The sequence below is a fragment of the Aulonocara stuartgranti genome, assembly GCF_965226115.1.
Source record: "Aulonocara stuartgranti genome assembly, chromosome: 9".
In the NCBI taxonomy this organism is placed as follows: Eukaryota; Metazoa; Chordata; class Actinopteri; order Cichliformes; family Cichlidae; genus Aulonocara; species Aulonocara stuartgranti.
In genome coordinates, this window is record NC_138960.1 from 10,474,044 (window position 1) to 10,497,234 (window position 23,191).

General features: G+C 40.9%; 1 protein-coding gene across 1 annotated transcript; it reads left to right on the forward strand.

Annotated features, from left to right (window-relative positions):
• Nucleotides 1–8,103: 8,103 nt before the first annotated feature.
• LOC309714498 (uncharacterized protein) lies at nt 8,104–21,338 on the forward strand. Its single transcript, XM_082547018.1, has 7 exons — nt 8,104–10,075; nt 10,216–10,251; nt 10,337–10,681; nt 11,488–11,757; nt 14,732–15,052; nt 20,793–20,918; nt 21,020–21,338. The coding sequence occupies exons 1-7, from the start codon at nt 10,033–10,035 to the stop codon at nt 21,076–21,078; spliced, it is 1,200 nt and encodes a 399-aa protein (XP_082403144.1). The 5' UTR covers nt 8,104–10,032; the 3' UTR covers nt 21,079–21,338.
• Nucleotides 21,339–23,191: the final 1,853 nt, after the last annotated feature.

A 23,191-nucleotide genomic window follows, 5' to 3' on the forward strand; every position in this document is an offset into this window, starting at 1 on the left:
ATGGATACAATCTGTTTTCAGCTGTAGAGGTACGCTTCATGTACTTATCAACATGCAGTTTAGAGGCTTGCATTAGAGTGCTTTGGTACTTGGGCCTCTTTTATTTAGCACGGTTATACCATTGTGTATTTAGCTATATGTTTGTCATGCAATTAAAAATTCAAAAATATAATTTTTAAATCAGTAACTTTGCAAATTTAGAGGAAATGTTTTTGGATAACAAATGTGTCACATTTTCAACAGGGTTTGAATAATCAGCGTTAACACAGAGACATTTATGCGCTGGGTATAACAGACGTCCTTACCTTGGAGCAGAGAAACACGGTGTATTGTTGCTTTTCTCTATTGTATAGCAGCGCCCGACTGTCAGAAACGCTCTGTGCGGGTAGCAAAGTCGGATCCAACGCACATCCAGGAATCCGTGTGAAAGAAAGGTCTCGCTGCAGCTAGGCTCTCAGGATAGTCAGGCTTTTATTTATATTTGCATTCTGGTGCGTTAAAGCAGCCTCTGTGTCCCGCTTGGATCCTCATTCCAAAAATTCAGATATTTAAATAAAATGGTGAATTGGCTAGTGATGAGGAGCCACTTAGATCCGTAAAATGAGGTTTGATTAAATTAAACTCTTATGAACAGCTATGAACTCTACCTCTCTGCTGATGTGTTCCAAACAAACGATGTTTTCTACACGTCCAAACTGTGTGCTAACTACCTCACACCACTGTGTCTGGGATCCGAAAAAATAAAAAGTTAAAACGCTATACCTTGTGGCAGTTGTGAAGTGCTGAGGAAACTACTGTGTGTCTGATGGGGTGTTTTTATATAGGTGGACTTGGTTTCAGTTGGCCTCTGACATGATAAGATAAAATAAAGGAAACTGTTTGTAATGGAACTACAGTGCTGGGATGCTCTTGATAAAGGGAGCCTCTTTTATTGTTTTATGACTTGTTTTGCTGACTGTTGGGGGCCTAACTGTAACCAACTCTGTCTAACTGTTGCAGAGTTAAGAATCTGTAGTTTTTAGAAGTAACACAAGAAAAGTTTATTTCTAAAGGAATACCTGTTGTTTGTGGTGCTCTATTTAAAACTATTAGTGTCATGAACCGAAGTTCAGCGCACAAGCTGGACCCAGAAGTAGAGCCAACACACACAGGAGTACGAGAAAATAAACTTTATTTTAACTGAAGGTGTCCCGGGAGGGTAGAAGGAAAACACGCGTGAAACTCGAGAAACCAAGGGACCGGGAGATGAGTCGCGCAGGAACGCCGAAAACGGGACTGTGGGAGGCTGCAACAGAAAAAGGACAAGAATTATTGGGGCGCGGGGAAATAGCAGCATACGTGGGGGAAGAGTATGAGTCTTACGGTGACAGCGGGGCCGTGGGAGCCGGAGGGAGGGGTCAGGGTCCGCGCTAAATTTGCAAAGTTACTGATTTAAAAATTATATTTTTGAATTTTTAATTGCATGACAAACATACAATAGACTCTTGAGCATATTTATATACACTCAACAAAAATATAAACGCAACACCTTTGTTACTGCTCCCATTCCCCATGGGATGGACGTAGAGACCTAAAATTCATTCCAGATACACAATATAACCATCCCTCCCAAACAGTGGTCACAAATCAGTCCAAATGTGTGGTAGTGGGCACATCTGCTATATTGAGATAATCCATCCCACCTCACAGGTGTGCCACATCAGGATGCTGATCTGACATCATGAGTAGTGCACAGGTGTACCTCAGACTGCCCACAACAAAAGGCTGGGAGACACAGCACAAAACTGAAAACACTGACATAAGACACAGACCTTCAAAGTAAAACAGGAAACCCACAGACTGAACTCAGACACGGTACAGACAGAGAAAAGAGGGAACGCATGGGCAGACACTAAGCAGAGGGAGCACAGAACCAAAACCCTAAGAACTAAAAAGTCTAAACCCAAACATTTAATCAAAATAAACTGGAACACAAGATCACAATAATAATAAACACAAAACCCTGGGTCAAATGACCCAGAACCATGACAGAAAAGTACAATGGAAAATTACAATAAAATAATATGTTTCATTTATAAGCCAGTGGCACAACAACCCAGGTCCCTTGGCACGATTTACCCCAACCCCACCAAAAAAGGCATCATCCAGCAGTTTTGAGCTAACATCATGCTAGGTGTATAGACTCATAGTTTAGACACCAAAGCAAACATTTGTGAAATGTTTTTGAACGTAAATATGCTTAATTCTCATGCAATGAGGCTCTCCTCTTTGCAGGATGAATAAAATTCAGATCAATTCTATAAACTTCATTGATCCCGAAGGTTGGCCCCGAAGGAAATTGGGTTAAGGCTGCCTGCCTTATGCCAGCGCCATCTTACCCTTCCGACCATACATACATTACGCAAACATCACATGGGGAAGACAGGTCAGAGAGGTATAACAACGGAAAATGCACAACATGAGGAAAGACGAGGAGAGAAAAGAGCTCCCCCCAGAATAATACTCAATACGGGGGGGGGGGGGGGGGGTGTTTTGGTTAGTGCGAACAAACTGCATCCAATTTTACAGTTGGTCTAATGTCCGTCACTGGTCACCAGGACTCTCAATTTCCATTTCAGAGCCATGAGCTTCTCCAAGATCTTAGATCCATATTGCGTTAAATAAACACAGTCTGAGTACAGAATTTACAACTTCTTCTTGACGAGAAACCTGGGCTTGGGAGAGCCCGATTGTCCTGCTGAGATGTTTGCTGCTGGATACTCGATGGTGGGTTGCGTCGTGTGTCTGGCGACACTCTCGATGGAGGACATTGCATGACATTTACCAATTCGGAACCACGATAACAGAGTTCTGGCTGATTGGAGCTGGTTCAGACCTGGCTTATTGAAGAACAAGAAGCGGCTAAAGCTGTTCAAAATCCCATAAGGCTGGCCGACATGATAGACGATGGGTCTATCATCGGCTTCTCATCGTGAAGAAGTTGTCAATTTCGTTAAGGGACCAGTTGGTCAAATCCATAATTCTTCTTTAAATTTTTAGAGAACAAGTCTGGGAGACTCTCTGAGGGTTAGAGAGAGGCGAGACTATACAAAAGACATGAGAAGCCAAGCAGGAAAGATAAGGGAGAGGGAGAAGGAGAAAATGCGACCGCCTCCATCAAGAGCCAAGAAAGACTGAAAATCGTTGACTCTTCAAGAATGTGGGGTGACAGACCAATTTCTTCTATGGTTCCCTAGAAACAAGGGGTGGCACAACTTACCCATTGGCACTTTCCCCTTGTGGAGGAATTTTTCAATCATTCCTGAGCTTCCACAGATTTAAAGATATCATGTTCCAATTTTATGTTATTGTAAATACTAATAACAGCTTGAGATGATTTAATTTATGTGTCAGGTTCAGGTCAGGTTCAAGGTGACCTTTATTGTTAGTGCCAAAGGTTAAAGCTGACAATGAAAAAAAATTTCAAGAAACCATGTCAAGTACCGTACTTTCACGACCATAAGGCGCACTTAAAAGTCTTAGATTTTCTTCAAAAAGTACGGTGCGCCCTATAGTGCAGTGCGCCCTGTGTGTTGTAAGGAGGACGTAGTAGAGAACACCATGAGAACGCTAAAGGGTGAAGTGTGGGCGTTGATCGTATATACCGGACAATCGCACATACCTGTCTAAAAGGACAGGTATGTGCATTATGTGGAACATCGTTGTTTTAACAACCCTGAAAATGGCAAAGAGACACGCTTATGAAGCACAGTTTAAACTGAAGGCCATCAGCTATGCGGAGGAACATGGAAATCGAGCAGCCGCGAGAGAATTTAAGATTAACGAATCGATGGTTCGCAAATGGAGGAAGCTAGAAAACAAGCTCCGGCAGGTCAAGAAAACGCAGCTGAGTTTCCGCGGACATAAGGCGAGGTGGCCCGAGTTGGAGGAAAGACTCGAGCGGTGGATCATCGAGCAAAGAGCGAGCGGGAGAAGCGTTTCGACGGTCACCATTCGGCTAAAAGCAGTTTCACTAGCTGAAGAGATGAACATTGAACATTTCCAAGGAGGTCCGTCTTGGTGCTTTCGTTTTATGAAACGGTGCCATTTTTCCATCCGGACCAGGACTACGGTAGCGCAGCAACTTCCAGCGGATTATAAGGAAAAGCTGGCCATCTTCCGCTCCTACTGCAGCAAACACATCGGCGACAAACACATCCAGCCCAGCCACATCACAAACATGGACGAGGTCCCGCTCACTTTTGACATCCCGGTGAGTCACACTGTGGAGAAGAAGGGGACCAGCACGGTAGCGATACGCACAACGGGGTATGAAAAGTCTTCTTTTACTGTTGTGCTTGACTGCCATGCTAATGGACAGAAACTGCCGCCTATGGTGATTTTTAAGAGAAAGACTTTGCCTAAAGAGAAGTTTCCAGCAGGAATCATCATTAAGGCAAATGAAAAGGGCTGGATGGATGAGGAAATGATGAAAGAGTGGCTGAGGGAGGTGTATGTAAGGAGACCAGGTGGTTTTTTTCCACGCATCACCATCGCTCTTAATCTGTGACTCTATGCGTGCCCATCTCACAGCCGATGTGAAAAAACTAGTGAAACAAATGAACTGTGAGCTTGCTGTCATTCCGGGAGGCCTGACAAAGGAACTCCAACCGCTGGACATCGGTGTGAACCGCCCGTTCAAAGTAAGGCTGCGAGCGGCCTGGGAACGATGGATGACCGATGGAGACCACAGTTCCACCAAGAGTGGAAGGCAGCGCCGGGCGAGTTACGCCACAATTTGCCAATGGATTGTAGATGCTTGGGCTAACATGTCTGCTGGCACTGTTGTTCGAGCTTTCGCAAAAGCCGGCATCATTTCCGAGGAGCCGCACGGCACGGAAAGTGACTCTGACAGTGAAGAAAGTGAACCTGGCATGTTTGATGGAGATTTAGCGCAGCTGTTCAATTCAGACAGAGGATGAGGACTTCGATGGGTTTGATTGATGATAAAAATGTGAGTACCAAACTTTGTTTTGCTCCTGCTTTATTTTTAAATACGCACACTTGTATGCTTGTGTGTTGTTGATGATGACGATTACTGGTAATAAAAATGTGAGTACCGAACTCAGGTTTGCTTCCGCTTTATTTTTAAATACGCATACGGTACTTGTATACGCCCTATGATCCAGTGCGCCTTATGTGTGTGTTAAATACTGTAATGGCACACATAACTGAGACTGCGCCTTTTAGTACAGTGCGTCTTATGGTCGTGAAAATACGGTAATATATAAGGGGCACTGAGAGAGCTGTGCAACACAGTATTTATTTTTTCAATATGATGCCGTTCAACATCACAATGATGCCAATAGGTTTTGCAAAAACACACCTCGTGATCTTAAAATCTCAAGTTTCTACAGCTTATAGAAGTCACAGATTTCAGCCAATCCTCCTCCAATCCTGTGGGTAAAAATGATAAAAGACATCATTTTAATATATAGCACTTCAGTCATAGGTCACATGTCAGATGTTGGCTTTATAAAGCAGGCTAATGTCAGTATAAAGTAATAAAAGCATGCTGACGTTAGCATGTTGTGATAAAAACACCATAAAACATCTTTTACATAAGTTTTAGTATAGCCCTTGCTATGGACTTGCTAACAACTTTGTTTCTTCTGTACATCACACATGTTGGCCAAGCCAGTTAGCCAGAGAAAACTACTGTGTTATAATGATAAATCACTGAAGTTTGTTTATTTACTAATGCTAGTTGTAGTTCCACACACATCGCAGATCGTAACTGATCTCAGATCTGTGAAAGCAGAGCAAGGGCAGCATGACTTTACTGTGAAAGACCAGCAGTTTATCCATCATGTGAATGCCCAAACTACCAGGAAAAGCTGCTAGCCTCTGCAGTCACAAGATTGCAGTAATGTAAAGGATGGACACAGAAAGAACAGAAATTAAGTCAGTTATGTTGCTCAACATCACTAGCCACAAACGTCAGTATATACACACACTCATATTTACAAATACACAGCCAAGTAGTTTCACTGTGTAACTTTTAACCACTAGCTTCCACTTTCCTGGAGCCAAACCATCTTCTCTTTATTAACTTTGTCTGGGAAATCAAAACTGTTTGTCTTAACTTCTTTGCCCAGAGACAGAGACAACACGTTATCTAACCCTTTAAGAATTAAACATGGTGTTGTTTAAGTCATGAGTGTGTAAGATGACATTTACATTTACAAATAAAATATTAGAGCTTTGAGAGTTTTTACCCATCAAATGAATAAAACATGTCTCCAAGTCTCAAGAAGCCTGGAAGGAGAACAAACCTCTAAAATTATCTCAAACACACAGTATTCACAGGGTTTTTTTATGTAATATAACTGCTGAACATGTTTGTGGTGCTTTGACTGTAACTGGGCGAGCTAAATACAAGATTGCTATCTGTTAAAACCAGGCTGTAATAGGCAGCAAACTGTCAGCTAAAAAGAGTCATAGTCAGGCTTACTAATTATGATTTAGTGACAAAGAGTTTGTTGTGTTTCTGTGCATGACTAAATCCATTTAAACTTTTAAAACACTGAAATTTATCAAAATTAAAATAAAACAAGTGATCTTTTTAATCAGAGGAAAGTAAGGCAACCTTATTTCCAATTTAGGAGGCTGTGTAAAATTGAAATAAGCATAATGCCGTGAATCAAGTCATTCCAATACTATAGTTTTTGAAATGCATGAGTTGCATTACTATAGTTTCTCCAGTGAGCAGTGGCTGTAATCAAAACCAGAAAACCTCCAAAGACAAGCGCACAGGAGCCACTGATTAGCTGCCTGACTCATAAGTGTGCACATAGATACAAGGAAACAGTGGAAGACAAGGACAAACAGCAAGATGAGACAGATGGAGGAAATGAGAGGGAACGCAGAGGGAACTAAGCACTCCACAAATCATCAGTAAGGGAAACTAGCAAAAAATGTAGACTCAGCATTTTAAAGAATAAAATCGAGGAAAAAATTCACAGAGCCAAACTGAATATAAGAAAAATAAGACATCTAAACTTTAAAACACTCAAGGAACTAAACTAAGGTAACACACCTTAACTATAGTAAAGTAGAGGTTATAGTCCACACTGCTCACGGACCCCGAGTCCCCGGAACCGGGTCCGTGACACTTTTCATTTTTTAAGCGAACAAAAAGTCAAACTGTACATATGTTTTCACCAGGGGGAGTAGCAATAATAATGGCCCATTTATTTACCGTTTGCTATATTTATGTACTGTTTTAGTTTAGTCAATACATCTGCATTTTGTCATGACTGATCAGCCAGGAGGAAAAAACTGAAGGTTAACAAAATGCGAGCCGTTTGTTAGGCTAAATACCACAACAGAAAAACAAGGCAGAAAAACAGTTTTACACACAGGGCATTAAGTTCATTCAAGGAAATTGTGATGATTCTGGAAATGGCCTCATACAGGGAATTCCAACTTGTGGATGTTGGTACCATTAGTTTGCTGCGGCTGACTTCCTCCACCTGTTCAGAGGCTAATGTTGATCGACTTGTTCTAGTCCAAAGAGGAGAACATTTTGCAATGCTACTCCTATATACAGCCTTGGTGTCTGCACAGGAATTTAGACGTTTATCAACATCGAAATCTGAAATCAAGTTAATTGTGTGTGATGCACATCTGCAGTGTGGAGGGAGGCTAAACTGTGCATCACCAGATGCGGTTGAAAGAGCTTCTATGACATCAGTAAAGGTCAGTTCCTCGTCATCACCTTCTTCATTTCACCCCCATAAAACATTTATTATTTACATAGGTATACATGTGAACAAAGAATACTGTGTGTGTGTGTGTGTGTGTGTGTGTGTGTGTGTGTGTGTGTGTGTGTGTGTGTGAGGTCAAGGTGTGACCCTGTGAAGACTCCCCAAACGCTGGTGCCAGGAGCGGATCCATCTGAACAAAAGGCTCTTATACTTAAACAGATATACGTGTGTTTGCTATACCATATATCAGCAAGAGAAGATACGACCTCTCCTAGGAGGTGTGATCTACGCCAGAACACTCTGTAGAGGGAGTGAACGCACTCCCCCTTCATGCTACACAGAGTTGTTACAGACCTCCTAGGATGAGACATTCTTTCAATCTACAAATGATTATACACCTCTAAGCATATATGGTTAAATATTTCTAAATACAAATGACAATAACAAAATCTAAACCCATCAGAATACATTTAAAGATAGCTATCAGCTATCTTTTTGTGATAGTTCACATAGGTCATATCAAGAAAAAAAATGTTCATTTCCACCTAATTTACTTACTTTGCAGTTCCCATATCCACGCATGCAAAATCCCATAATTGCACTGTGAAACTTGCAACACACTAGCTTCTCCTTTCCTGCCACCAAACCACCTCCTGTCTGTCAAATGTCTGTGGAAAATCAAAACTATCTTTGATTTCTTTAAGAATTAGAAAATGTTGTTTGCTTTACTTATAAGTGGGTAGGATGACATTTGCAGATAAAATTTTGGGTTTTTACCTACCTAATGATTAAAAAAAGGGTCCAAATCTCAAGATGCTTTTTTTTTCACTAGTGTCAATTTATTGATGCAGAATAATTGCTAGACAAGGCAAGCAGTGATTATGACTTTTAGTTTTTGACAAGACAAGCTGAAATAGTAGTAAAATATTTTGAAAACACTTCACTACACTTAAAAGTGTAAAAAGAAATGTTCCCCGTCAGTGTTCTATGGATCAGTGTTACTGCTGCAGATGATTAGAGCTCTATAGTCGTGTGTGAGATGTTCAGTTTTGCTTCCTTTGTCTGGTCAGCCAGGTTATGTTCCTTAACTGTGTTTCCCAGGTGTATCCGCTCTGTGCCAATTCCCTATTGCATATATATTGTCTGCGTCTCCCTCTGTTCTTTTCTCCCCCTTTGTGGAAGTGGTGTCTGTCTGTTTGTCTGTTTCTGCCCTGCTTAGTTTTTGTATTTTCCTTTTTCTTTTTTTCCAACATTAAAACTGTGATTTTTACATCTCTCATTTCCTCTCACTTGACCTTCCTGTCCCGTCTCCAGTTTGTTCAAAATATTGCTCCTCACAGACACCCCAAAAAGAGATCATATTACAGCTGTTTTAACTTCTCTCCAGTGGTTGCCAGTTAGTTTTACAATCACTTTCAAGTTTCTCCTGTTTGTCTACAAAACCCGTCATGGTTTGGCTGCTTTCTACATCTTTGGCCACTTGCAGCCCTGTTCAGCTTCCAGGTCCCTCTGATCAGCTGAGCAGATGCTTCTGACTGTTCTCTGCTCTGTATTTAAAGTCAAAGAGACCTGCATTCTTGTGGTTGTCCCTGACCTGTGGAAGAGCATTGCCCTCATAGTCAAATGTGCTCCCTCCACTGAGTCATTTAAAACTAGACTCAAAACGTATTTCCCGCTGGCATTTGAGTCTGTCTGATTTGTTCATGTGTTTGTGTCATGTGTATGTTTAGCACCTACTATGTATTTTACTTGTTTTTTAAATCTATTCTTGTTTCCTTCTTGTTTTGTTTTGTTCATTTTGCTTTTTGTACGGTGCCTGAAAAAGAGACTCGTCAAAATAAGCTTATGCGTTGGTTCTATAAGGAAGATCTGTAATCCATTATCTGCCTGCTTTCTTGGATGTTAGACCGTTACTTACAATTAAGCACTCAGATCCATATAAAAGGACATTTTTATATTTATTTTTAAGCCCAGACCTGGTAAATGTAGTGGAATTGTACAGCGCTTTGAGGGCCCCGAAAAGCGCTATATAAATGCAATCCATTATTATTATTTTTATTAAATGTGTTGTTTGAGTGCTGCAGTTTCTTTTGGTGCTCTAAATTTCAGAGTTGTTCAGTATTAGTGCTCTGTTACTTCATGTAAGAAAAAAAAAGAAATCAAAAGGAGAAGTGTTTCAGAAGGATAACCAGTGCAAAGTGTTTTTGTAAACCACAGGTTTTAGTTCAGTTTTCTGTCATCTGTTCTCATAAATGACACGAAGCAGCAGCCTTTCTTCTCAGTCATGGAGGGCAGAGAGAAGAGAGCGCTGCACTTCTTGATCTTCGGTAAAACAGATTTTCCATAATGTTTAATACTTTTCTTTATCACAGAGACAGTCTGGATAACTTTACAACTTTTCTTAAATTATTTTTAGACTGAATAACTTTATGTCTTGATAACATTCCATGGTTTAATTTTCCCATAGTTGTTTATCTCGTGGTGTCACCTTCACCTTCTGCAGGTCAGTCTGTTCTAACCTGTCATACTTACATTTTCAATTTAAAGCCATTTTTGCAATATAGTTCATATTTTCTTTTTCCTCATAGGTCGGCTCAGATTAGCTGGAAATGGGTCCACTCGGTGCTCTGGAAGGGTTGAAATCTATAAGTCTTACTATAACTCCTACTCTTACTCTTACCGTTACACCTCCTGGGGAACAGTGTGTGATGATGGCTGGGACTTAAAAGATGCTGAGGTGGTCTGTAGAGAGCTGAACTGTGGGATAGCACTGGAGGCTCTTGGGTCTGCTTACTTTGGTCAAGGTACAGGGACTATCATGCTTGATGATGTGGACTGTTCAGGAAGTGAAACTTCTCTAAATGACTGTCGTCACAGAGGACTTAGGACACACGACTGTAGCCATAGTGAAGACGCTGGTGTGGTCTGTTCAGGTAAGAAAACTGTTTCCAAAGTCTGCGGTGGTGTCACAACTGGGTTTTTTCATGTATTAGTTAAAACTTAGATTCTAGTTTGTTCTCATTCCATCATATTTTGCTTATCTTACTTTTAAAAAAAGCATCATTACAATGTGTGCACTCTAATTTAAAAACCTCCTTTAGCAGCAATAACCTGAAACATTCATAAGATAGAAGCAAGGTCAAAAAAGTTTCTGTCTAACCCCCTCAAGATATTGTGAGAAAAAGGAAATATGAGATGAGAGAATGAAAAGAGCAGTTAAAGTCTGTAAAATTAGTGCCAGTAACTAATCAGAGAAGTTTAAACCATCACCAGCCTGCTCTACACTGTTATAGCTCATGATCAGTTTCAGTGAGTGTTTATCTGATGTTTTTTCTTTATAATTTGACTTAATGGTCATTGATCATATGTCGAAGATGTCCAGGGAGAGAAACCAAGAGGTTGCAGTGTATTGGAGAAGAGAAGGAGGCAGTACATATTATTGTGGTATTCAGGAGAGAGCACACCTGCCTCATTTTTCTGTGTGTATACGAGAGGCTGGAGATAGTGTAACCATAACCAGCAGTGACAGTACTGCACATAACTGCCAGCAGACACTAAATCAGATACAGCATGAAAAAAAAAACAGTAGTCTGGTATTTAGCTGCAGAGATTTGTCATTTGCAGACACAAAACGGTATCAGCTAAGCCATTAGCCAATATCGTAGCCACTAATATTATCTGATCTGAACTCGACTGTGTCCTGTTTTATCTAATACTACATCTTTTTTTTTTTTTTTAGAAACCCCCCCTGAGCCCACCATCTCCTTGTACAGTAATGAGGTCACCTGGGGTCAGGACGTCAGAATCAATTGCTCAGTCTCATACAAGTTCTCAGGTGGAACTTTTATCCTCCAGAAGACTTCAGGCTCATTCAGTCAGACTAAACCATCCTCTACAAGCTCTGTTACATTCAATCTTCAAAATGTGAACTTTGATCATGATGGACTGTACCAGTGTCAGTACATGAAAATAAGTCGAAGGTTCAGCTCTTCCCCTGTCAGACTCACTGGTAAGAAAAAAAATCCACTTTGCCAAGTTGTTTGTTTCATTCTCTTCTTTCAATAATAGAATCAGTAACCTGGTGAGATAATGCTTTGATATGTTGATATTTTTTCAGTGAGGTTTCCAAAACCTCGTATCTCCATTTGCCCTGTTGGTGAGGTGACCTGGGGTCAGACTGTTGAAATCACATGTTCAGTCTCAACTCAGGTTTTAGGTGGATCGTTCACTCTGAGTCAAATTCAGGGTTCATTCACGAGCAGTATTGGTCAAGTTACTTGAATAAAAGTAATCAGTAATTAATTACTGATTACTTCCCCAAAAAAGTAATCCCGTTACTTTACTGATTACTTATTTTCAAAAGTAATTAATTACTTAGTTACTTTTTAAAAACACGATTTACAACCTGAATAGGTGATAAAGCGATAGATCTTTCAGCCCAATTCTACTTTTTCTGCATAATCCATCATACAAAATGTAATCAAATGGAAAAGTCTCTTTTTAAAACTTGTTTTATTAGTTTTAATCTTTTAACTTTATGCATCAAGCAAAAATGTAATTATATGCAACATTCACTGACTGGAAGAAATTTGTTTAATATTTAAACCTATTTTCTACACATTCCAGCACATAAAATATTTTTTCTGTGTTTACACTCACTCTTTCAAATAGATGCAAGTAAAACACAGCAGAAAATAAATAACATCAAAGACCTAGCGGTCCTTTTGCTCTATTTTCACCTGCCATTCTTCTTATTTTACGGCGCTGTTGTTCAATCGGGGGACGCTCTCTGTTGAGGAGAAAAGCATGAATTTCTTTGTATACGGATTATCCATTGTTTAAATGTCCCGGGCAGTCGAAAAGGAGGCAGAGCTGTTGAGAAATGCTAGGAGCTAACTGAAAGCTAACCGTATCATTCAAATATATTGAATGTTGCAATGTTGGCAAAGAGAGGAAGTGACATAAGATTTGCGCATGCGGGGTACGGATCGGGTTTCCAGTACGGATCAGGTAGCGACAGTGTCCAAATTCATGGGCTGCATCCTCCTGAGGGCGCATTTGTAGACTGATTACGTCACAGCGATGCGCCGAAGGCTGTCCAAATCCAAATGCAGCCGACAAATGCGTCCTCCTTTTCCCCGAATTTGAAGGATGGGTCGGGTGTGTCCTTTGTGGCCCACCACATCCCAGAATTCATAGCGCGGCCCAGCCAATTCCAGTTTCCAACAATGGCGGCCGCTACTAAGTTTTAAAATTACTCTTATTAATCTTTCTGGGTCACAAAAAGAATATTCACAACATACTTCATACCGTGTACATTATAACATACCATAATAGACCCATTTCTGTAATATACTCACATATCTATATTATTGCTAATATATATTGTAATATATCTATATCACTAAAGCACTTCTGGATGGATGCAAACTGCATTTCGTTGCCCTGTACCTGTGCATGTGCAATGACAATAAAGTTTAATTCTATTCTAATTCTATTCTAAAATAAACTTTTAACATATTTTCAGGCGAGAATGTAGCTGTGTAAACTTCAAATATCTGCTTGGTTTATCAAGATATCGCATATTTGCAAAAGTGCTTCAACATTTTCGGAGACGTCTCTTACCCACCAGCTCGATAGCTAGCCGGGAACTCGAGGGTTAGTGATGCGGCCGAGAACGGCACAACTCCCAGCACATCATTTTCAGATCACCGCAGACTTTCACTACTCAGGTTAAACGTAATATATAAGTCACTTAGACAACCTAAAAATGTTCTTGTTTGGCTTTTTTCAGTGTTTTGTTTGTTCGTGAGTAAATCTGTTTGGCTGAGATTAAAGTTATTAGATTAAATTAGATAAAATAAAACTTCATTAATCCCTCGGGTGGGTTCCTCCTTGGTTTTCACACAGCTGAATAAACATCAAACAGAAAACTGATTAAACAGAAGTGTGAGATGGTCGAGAATTTACTCCAGTGTCCTGTTATATTTTAGATAACAAGGAGCAGACGGCCGAGTTTATTAAACTCCACCGAGACACCGAGGCTAGACCGTCCAATTCCATGGCTGTTTACTTCCGGCCTACCCGACCTCCTGAGGACCCGGCCCACGTAGTCCGCGAAGGCCGGGTCCTCAGGAGGATGCAGCCCATGAATTTGGACACGACCATGGTTTTAGTAACGCAGTAATGCAGCGTTCCTATGGGAAAGTAACGGTAATCTAATTACCGTTTTTGCAATAGTAATCCCTTACTTTACCCGTTACTTAAAAAAAGTAATCGGATTAAACCTCCAACACAAACTCTGCTACCTTTAATATTCCTAACGTGGATTTTGATAACGAGGGATTGTAGCAGTGTCAGTATAAGAAAAGAGGCTCATGTCGTGAATTCAGTTCCCCATTAAGTGATTTGGTCAGACTCTCTGTTGCTGGTTAAAAATAACACAAGTATGGAGTAACTCTTGGAACAAAGCCGATACGAATAACAGTGACGTAAAATAAGAGATTACTGCATTTTCATTTTTATCATTGGTCCTTTGATTTTTTTTAAAAAAAAACTGTAACAAAGTTACTGAAAGAGTTTTTCAATCGTAGCTTTAAACTTAGTTAATTGTTGTATATAAAAACAATGTATTAAAGACAAAAATGTTTACTTTATAGTTTTTAGTCACTTTATTTATCTGATATTTTTACTGCTTTCTTTATTTTTGGCCATTATCAAAAATGCTCTCAAAACCCACTGTAGCAAGGAGCAATCGGACAGTATTAGAGGTTAGTTATTGGAGACTGTGGAGCGTTTAGCAATGAAAGAATCAAATTTAGAGTTTGCAAAGACCTAAAAGAGTGAATATTCATTCATTAAATCATAAGAAGCATAACAAAAAATGTTAATGCTGGTCCATAACTGCTAAATGTGTAAACAAGAAACTAAGTGTTGTGTTTGATTCTGCTTCCTTCTTAATCCTGGTACCTTTTATTCCCCAGTGAGACTGCAGACACCCAGCATCTCCCTGACCTCTCCTGGTGCAGGTCTGGTCTGGGGTCCTGAAGGTGCAGAGATCACCAGGGGTTACAGTTTTGTCTTCACCTGCTCCATTAACTCCAGTTTTTCCAGTGGACGTTTCATCCTCATCTTCTCTGACTCCAACATCCCAGACAGCAAGCCAGCAGTCAACAACGCAGCCTCCTTTAGTTTCCCTGTAGCTGAGTATGAACACCAAGGCAACTACAGCTGTGTGTATGTCACAGTGTCCACACGGACATTGAGTTCTACTGCAACAGCACCCATTACTGTCATCATTAAATGTAAGTATACTATTGAATTTATGTATTAAAAATTAGAACAACATATTGTGCACACTGGCCACTCTATTCCCTATTTTTCCCTTATGGATTTTCTCTGTTTGAAAGTTTACCAAACAAACAATACCAAAAAAAAAAAAAAAAATCGGGTCTTTTAATTTCAGTTATTTTTGATTTATTTCAAAAGCTTAGTTTTTTTATTTTTAATAGTGGGAGACAGAATTAAATATTAGACATGGGCATGAACATTGTAAACTTGAGCTCTTTTAATTCCCGAAAAAAGTCTTTAAACTGCATTTCAATTTAAATCACAGAAAAAAAAAGTCTCTGGACAAAATTGGGCAGACCTAAAAATAAAGTGCTTCAAGTACATTTTCAAAATGGTATTGGTTATTTGACCAGCTTCACCTTTAAACTCAGAGGAACCTTAGCCAAAATTATTTTGTACATTAGGCTAAAATAGTGTGATCATCAAACATTTTAGTGCAAAAATAACAAATCCTCTGGACTCACAGTACCGCCATGCTCATTTACTGTCCATCTCTTTCAGCCAGTTACTTAGACAAACTAGCCTGTTCACATTTTCAGAGCTCAAGGCAGCTCTCTTTTACTTTCCAAGAAGCTCAGTCAAAAACCTGTAGTAGACAATTCAAAAAAGTAATAATTAATCTACACAATAACTGTCAACTATAGAGCTTTTTGAAGAAACAATAACAATAAGTAAAAAGAAAAGTTTTATTTGCCTGCATTACATTGCAATTAGATGGTACAGCTCTTATCAAGGCTTCTGTCAGGTAGTCTTTTGAAATTAAATTTTCATTTTTCACATCAAGTTTTATTATTTAGTTAGTTTAAGTGAACTATAACAACTTTAGGGGAAATGAGAGGGTAAAGAGATAGTCTAGTATTTCTTTAAGTTGCTTGAAGACGTTTCACCTCTCATCCGAGAAGCTTCTTCAGTTCTAAGGTCAAATGGTGGAGAGTCCCAGATATAAACCTAGTGGGAGTTTCCTCCCACAGAGGGACAAAAGGACCCCCTGATGATCCTCTAATCGCCTGAGCCAAGGTGTGAAACTGGGTGTGGGTCCCAATCAGCCAGAGTTTCGGGTGTGTTCATTGTGAAACCTGGCCCCACCTTATCATGCGAATTCCTGAGGTCAGATGGCCCAGGATGTGAGTGGGCGTTAAGGCGTCTGGGGAGGGAACTCAAAACTGGATTATAGATGGCAGACAGTTGGTGTCGTAAACCACCGCCTCTGTTCAAAGATGGTCGCTCACAGTGGACATAGATGGCTTCTTTCACTCCTCTTTCAAACCATCTGTCCTCTCTGTCCAAAATGTGAACGTTGGCATCCTCGAAAGAGTGTCCTTTATCCTTAAGATGCAGATGGACTGCTGAGTCTTGTCCTGTGGAGGTGGCTCTCCTATGTTGTGCCATTCGTTTGTGAAGTGGCTGTTTGGTCTCTCCAATGTAGAGGTCTGGGCATTCCTCGCTGCACTGTACAGCATACACCACATTGTTAAGTTTGTGTTTTGGAGTTTTGTCTTTCGGGTGAGCCAGTTTTTGTCTGAGCGTGTTGCTGGGTCTGAAATGCACTGGGATGTCATGCTTGGAGAAAACTCTCCTGAGTTTCTCTGATACACCGGCTACATAGGGGATGACAATGTTGTTGCGTCTGTCCTCGATCGCTGGTGTCTGATCTTCTTTTCTGTGCCTCTTTGCTGACTTTAAGAAAGCCTAATGAGCTGCTGGAATTACTAAAGAGGCTCAGTGTTTTGTAACTGAAAATTGTGAACAGGAGTATTTTTGCAGCTGGCCTTATGGCATATCACTTTAACAACCTGCTCAACCAAATGGTCGAGCACATTTATATTTCAATAAGAAGAGTGCCTAACTTCACTCCAACTAACTGAGCCATCTCTACTACTTAGTTAAGGTATGCAGTGCTTTGTGTCTGGGGGTGGGCGTCCGGGTACACACCGGCTCACTCCTTGGCGGCCGCTTGTCGGGGCCTGGGGCCTGGGGCTCGCTCGGGCCCCTTTGGAGGTGGGGTGCGCCCGGCCTCTCGGCCTGGGGCTCGGTCACTCAGGCACAGCTGGGGGCCGGCGGAGCTCACGGGCGCGTCACTGCAACTCCCCCTGACTTCTGCTCCGCGGCTGCTGAGTGAGCCCTCATCTGGGACTCTCCTCAGCTCTTACTGGAACAGTGGCGCGGCTGCCCCTCTGTTGGTCTTCCTTGGTCTCTTGTGTTCTGGGGGCCTCTGGATGTCTGGAGTTTTGATCTCCTCCATACCCGCTTCACACCCTGGAGGACGGGGCTGTGGCCCCCCCACACTCCCTAGCAGATCATTACATGGAGAAACCTTTGGAATGCAAGCATGCTGATCCACACAGGTATGCACACATGGGTATTCACAGACGCGGACTAAAGCTTTCTTGGCTGCTGCCTCAAAGCACACTGTGCGCTGTCTATCTTGCGTGCTGCACAATATCGTTTATTATTTAGTAACTATTGATATCTATGACTAGCTAGTTTATTGGGATGGTGCTTTGTTTTCTCTATTATTATGTTGCTCTTTGTTGTTTGCTGTCTCCTCTGTTTGTTTTTTTTGTTTGTTTGTTTTTTTTCTCCATACAGGTGACCCAGGAGTTTTTTTTGTTTTTTTTTTCCTTTTTTTTTTTTTTCTCTCTCTTCCCCCCTTCTCACCGTCTCTTCTCCCCTTTGGTTTTCTTTCTTTCTCTCCCCCTCTTTCTCTCATTCATTCCCCCTGTCCTATTTATTTAAAAAAAAAAAATGACAAAGGATGAACTGAAGCTCTGCCATCACGTAATGTCGCATACTGCTGTTTCTGATGTCATTTAAAAAAAAAAAAAAAAAAAAAAAAAAGGTATGCAGTGCTGAAATAATCCACCAGATGTCACTTGGTTCTTCTTATCCCTCTCCCAACCAGGAAGTGAGAAACCAAAAAACCACCTAACATATTTTGAGTGTTTTTGATTAAACTAAGGTAGGAAGGTATAATGTTTTGGATATGTGATAGTGTTAGAGGACTTACTGAACAGATTTATGTGACTTGATAACATAAAAAAAATTCTTAATGTGTAATCATTTTTTTGTGCTCAAAATTTGTCACTTTATGGTGCTAATGCTAACATTAACCTAAATGTTATTAAATGTATTATTTGCCATAAAATAAACACATCTGGACCCATTTTGTTTATCCACTGCTGTTGATAAATCACATTAAGTGTTAACATAGCAAGAATATGCTGAAAGAATTTCCACAGTAAGTAATTTTTGTAACTTTCTGAGTTAATATGGAAAACTCAGAAAGTTACAAAATTAAAAAGAATAATATGGTAAAAATCAAGAGTAACATGTGAAAATTACAAATATCACAACTAATTACCTTTTAACTAAATTACACTAGCTGGTAAATTAATATTACTAAGTTGTCAAAATTATAATTGTATACTTTACAAGTACTAGATGGGCGCTGAACAATTGAATGGCTCATAAGCACATGCTCCAGTGGTGGATTCGTGAGTGGTGTCTCCTGATACCATCCACTTTCAAGCACAGTGTGTTTGAGGTCATGGTCTCACATGAAGCCACAAGGGCTGCCACTCTCCGCCAATATATTGCCAACAAACTCTTTGAGTGGGGTTTTAAATTGTTCTGCCAAGTTCATCTGGATTATCGATAACTTGCTGCCGTAAGGCAGATCCACATTCTTCAATGCTTCCCTCAGTGTAGAGGAACAGAAGCTACCTCTAGAAGCCAAAGTTGTAAAAAACATTGTGCAAACCCATAAAAGAACCACAGCTCTTCACAAGTTTGAGCTTGGTCCAGAAGTTGCACTCCTCCTTGGGTGTCAGGTGCACTGGTACTCTATGACCAAACTGCACTGGGTGGAGCTCCCCTGATGGCAGGCAAAGACCTAATGAAGAAGGGCCATGGAGGTCTGAAGAAGGTCTGATTGCAGTAAAAAGGTTTGACAACAAATATGTCAGCCTTCTAAGCAATGCCTGTGGGTTCATGCGTCTTTCATCTGTTATAGGATGTAGCAAAGAGTCCAACGCAAAGATCACCATTTCATGCTCATCACTCATCCCTGCAAATAAGTAGCATATGGACAGAATTGACTTTTTTCAACTGTATTTTCTACTGTACTTGTATTAACATTACATTTCATAGGTAAACCATTAAGTGACATCTCAACTATTTGGTAGAGATCAATATTTTAAAATGGCCTGTATTTATATAGCGCTTTACTAGTCCCTAAGGACCCCAAAGCGCTTTGCATATCCAGTCATCCACCCATTCACACACACATTCACACACTGGTGATGGCAGTTTTTAAAAACTATAGGGTCTTAAAAATATATTGATTGTGGCTATTACTGACCCAAGTCAATAAGAAATGCAAACCAGTGGTCCTCCTTGGGCTCTTGCACTCTGGGGCCTCTGGAAGTCTGGGGCCTGGATCTCCTCCATACCTGCTTCATGCCCTGGGGGACGAGGCTATGGCTCCCCACACCCTCTAGCAGATCATTACACGGAGAAACCTTTTGAATACAAGCGCACTGATCCACACAGGTGTGCACACAGGTGTACACACGGGTGTTAACTGTTCATAGACACAAACCACATCTTCCTTGGCTGATACCTCAAAGCACATTGTGCGCTGTCGGTCCTGCGTGCTGCACTACAACAATCATTATTTAGTATTTACTGTTATTTACACTTAGCTGGATTAATGAGATGGTGTTGTGTTTACTATGCTGCTTTCTTTTTTGCTTGTTTTCTCTTATTTTTTCTGTTTTCTCTTTCTCCTTTTCCTATCCCCCAGCCATGTCTGTCCCATCTGTAACAACTGAAAATAAAAATAAAATAAAATAAATGACAATAACAACAAAAGTTGATCAATTGGACCAATATGGCAAAGCCGTGATGATCCACTTGGTAAAGTAAATCCGTTGGGTATCTTTGTTGGCCTTCAGACAAACAAAACCAAACGGGACAGGCAAAAAACCAAACAAACAAACAAAAAAGAAATGCAAACAAAAAAAATTTCCATTGCTTTTTTTCTTGGTGGGTTAGCTAAAGGGATATGTAGTTGTAAGAGTTTCACTTTCAGGAGCAGAATTGAAAATTGAAAAGTCTGCATCACACAATTTGTTGCAAATTGCACAAACGCTGAAGCTCAAGTCAGATCATCCTGTCATTGCAGCATCGCAGTTCCTGGGCGGCCTTTCCTCATAACAGCCATCCCTCAAGCTTCTCTTCATTTAAAGCAATGCATTATCAGAGATTGTAACATCTAGTCCTTTTACTGAATTGGAAAAATAGATAAAACAAAGATTATAACATTAGAAGACAAGATAGAAGGACCAGAACAGGAACGTAAACAGGGGTTAATAAACTAAAGCATTACCTAAAATGGGGAACTTAAGGCACAGATAACAAGAAATTCATAAGCACAAGGAAAGTAAACATAATACAATAAATAGAAGGTAGTGGAGCTTGAATGTAAACCGTTACCCTAATCCTGTATCAGGCTTAGGTAGATAAAGCATACATACATACATCAATAAGAACGATTCAAAGATAATCAAAAATAAAAAAGTAGAGAAAACCAAAACATCCCCAAAACCCTGAGTCAAAGATGCAGGGACAACAATAACTCATGCAGAACCACTTTCTATCTTGCATATTTGACAAAAACCCTTTCTCTCTTAGTTCCTTGGATGCGGCTGGTCTTGTCTGCAGTTACTGTGGTCCCATTGCTCCTGCTGGTCTTGTTGGTGGTCTTCCTGGTGCTCAGGAGAAGGAGGCAAACACAGCTGGGCTACGTCCACAACAGAAGTCTGTGCTCACCAGAACAAACAATATATTACATGAAAAAACAACAGCTTTGTTTTGAATATGATGTCCACATGACAGAAATCTGCTCTGTTGTCTTTCAGTGACTCTAACAATCTGTGATGAAGATGATGACGTCAGTGACAAAAGATATGGATTCTGAGAGACTGAACACCAAAGAAATCACACTGAACAAACAGGAGGAGCAGAGAAAGAGAGAAGAAAAGCAGATGAAGATCAAAGCAGTAGTGATGAAAATGATCATGTATTTGTAACTCGGTCATTTGATGAACAAACTGTGGACCTTTGTAGAGAACAAGAAGATATTTATCAAAATTATTCTGCTTGCAGCCCTTTTGAGCAAGTAACAAGTGACAACAACATTCTTCAAATCTCCTAATAAAGATTGCTCTCCCAAACTGAGTGATGGCACACCCCTTTTTTTCAGGCCAAGTCATCCTGAGTTAGAAAGACTTCGGTTTGGCAACTAGAAAAACAAACAAACAAACCACAGTGGCACTCACTGTGGTTCGCTGGACTCCAGACTGTGAGATCTCAATTACTTTATTTTTCATTTGTTCCTGAATTTCCTTGGATCACGGAATGAAGTTTGCTCCGCTTTGTCAGGCAGGTCCTATTTAAGTGATTTCTTGATTGAGAGCAGATGTGGCAGTAATCAGTCCTGGGTGTGGCTAAAGAAACTGAACCCTGCTAGTGATAAATACATTAAGTGTCATCTAACAATGCTCCAAAGTCACATGTCAGGAGTGTTTCACGTGTTCCCTCTTCAAGCGCTCCAGAGAGGTCACAAGCATTCTCGCTTTTTAGATTACATAACTGAGTGGGTTTGTAATTGTAACACAAAAAGTCAATATGAACAAAAGGACGAGCCATCCATCCAATCACGGGCAACTCTGCTGAGAAGATGATGTCTAATGATATTATATATGTATTACTCTTAGACTGATTTAATAAGTATTTTTTTTAACTATTTTCCTACCTGACAAATTTCTAATATTTCCAAACTAATTTTGAAAAAGTGCCAATGCTTTGTGAAATGTGATGAAAATTGATAGACTGTCCCAGTAATAGTGAGTTACACTCAACAAAAATATAAACGCAACACCTTTGTTACTGCTCCCATTCCCCATGGGATGGACGTAGAGACCTAAAATTCATTCCAGATACACAATATAACCATCCCTCCCAAACAGTGGTCACAAATCAGTCCAAATGTGTGGTAGTGGGCACATCTGCTATATTGAGATAATCCATCCCACCTCACAGGTGTGCCACATCAGGATGCTGATCTGACATCATGAGTAGTGCACAGGTGTACCTCAGACTGCCCACAACAAAAGGCCACCCTGGAATGTGCAGTTTTGTCTCACAGCAAAATGCCACAGATGCCACAAGCAATGAGGGAGCGTGCAATTGGCATGCTGACAGCAGGAATGTCAACCAGATCTGTCGCCCGTGCATTGAATGTTCATTTCTCAACCATAAGCCGTCTCCACAGGCGTTTCAGAGAATATGGCAGCACATCCAACCGGCCTCACAACCGCAGACCTCGTGTAACCACACCAGCCCAGGACCTCCACATCCAGCAGGTTCACCTCCAAGATCGTCTGAGACCAGCCACCCAGACAGCTGCTGGAACAATTGGTTTGCACAACCAAACAATTTCTGCACAAACTGTCAGAAACCGTCTCAGGGACGCTCAACTGCATGCCCGTTGTCCTCATCGGGGTCTTGACCTGACTCCAGCTCGTCGCCGTAACAGACTTGTGTGGGCAAATGCTCACATTCGATGGCGTCTGGCACGTTGGAGAGGTGTGCGCTTCACGGATGAATCATGGTTCACATTGTTCAGGGCAGATGGCAGCTGAGAATGTCCCAGTTCTTGCATGGCCAGCATACTCACCGGACATGTCACCCATTGAGCATGTTCGGGATGTGCTTGACCGGCGTATACGACGGCGTGTACCAGTTCCCACGAATATCCAACAACCTCGCACAGCCATTGAAGTGGAGTGGACCAACATTCCACAGGCCACAATTGACAATCTGACAGACTCCATGCGACGATGTGTTGCACTGCATGAGGCAAATGGTGGTCACACCAGATACTGACCGGTTCTGGGTCCCCAGACCCCCAATAGTGCAAAAAACTGCACATTCCAGGGTGGCCTTTTGTTGTGGGCAGTCTGAGGTACACCTGTGCACTACTCATGTCAGATCAGCATCCTGATGTGGCACACCTGTGAGGTGGGATG

Bases quoted from the DNA above. Each gene is read 5' to 3' on its own strand.
- LOC309714498 (XM_082547018.1), top strand. From the start codon at position 10,033: ATGGAGGGCAGAGAGAAGAGAGCGCTGCACTTCTTGATCTTCG. The intron at 10,076-10,215 runs GTAAAACAGATT...ATTTTCCCATAG, and splicing joins GCTGCACTTCTTGATCTTCG to TTGTTTATCTCGTGGTGTCA. The intron at 10,682-11,487 runs GTAAGAAAACTG...TTTTTTTTTTAG, and splicing joins CGCTGGTGTGGTCTGTTCAG to AAACCCCCCCTGAGCCCACC.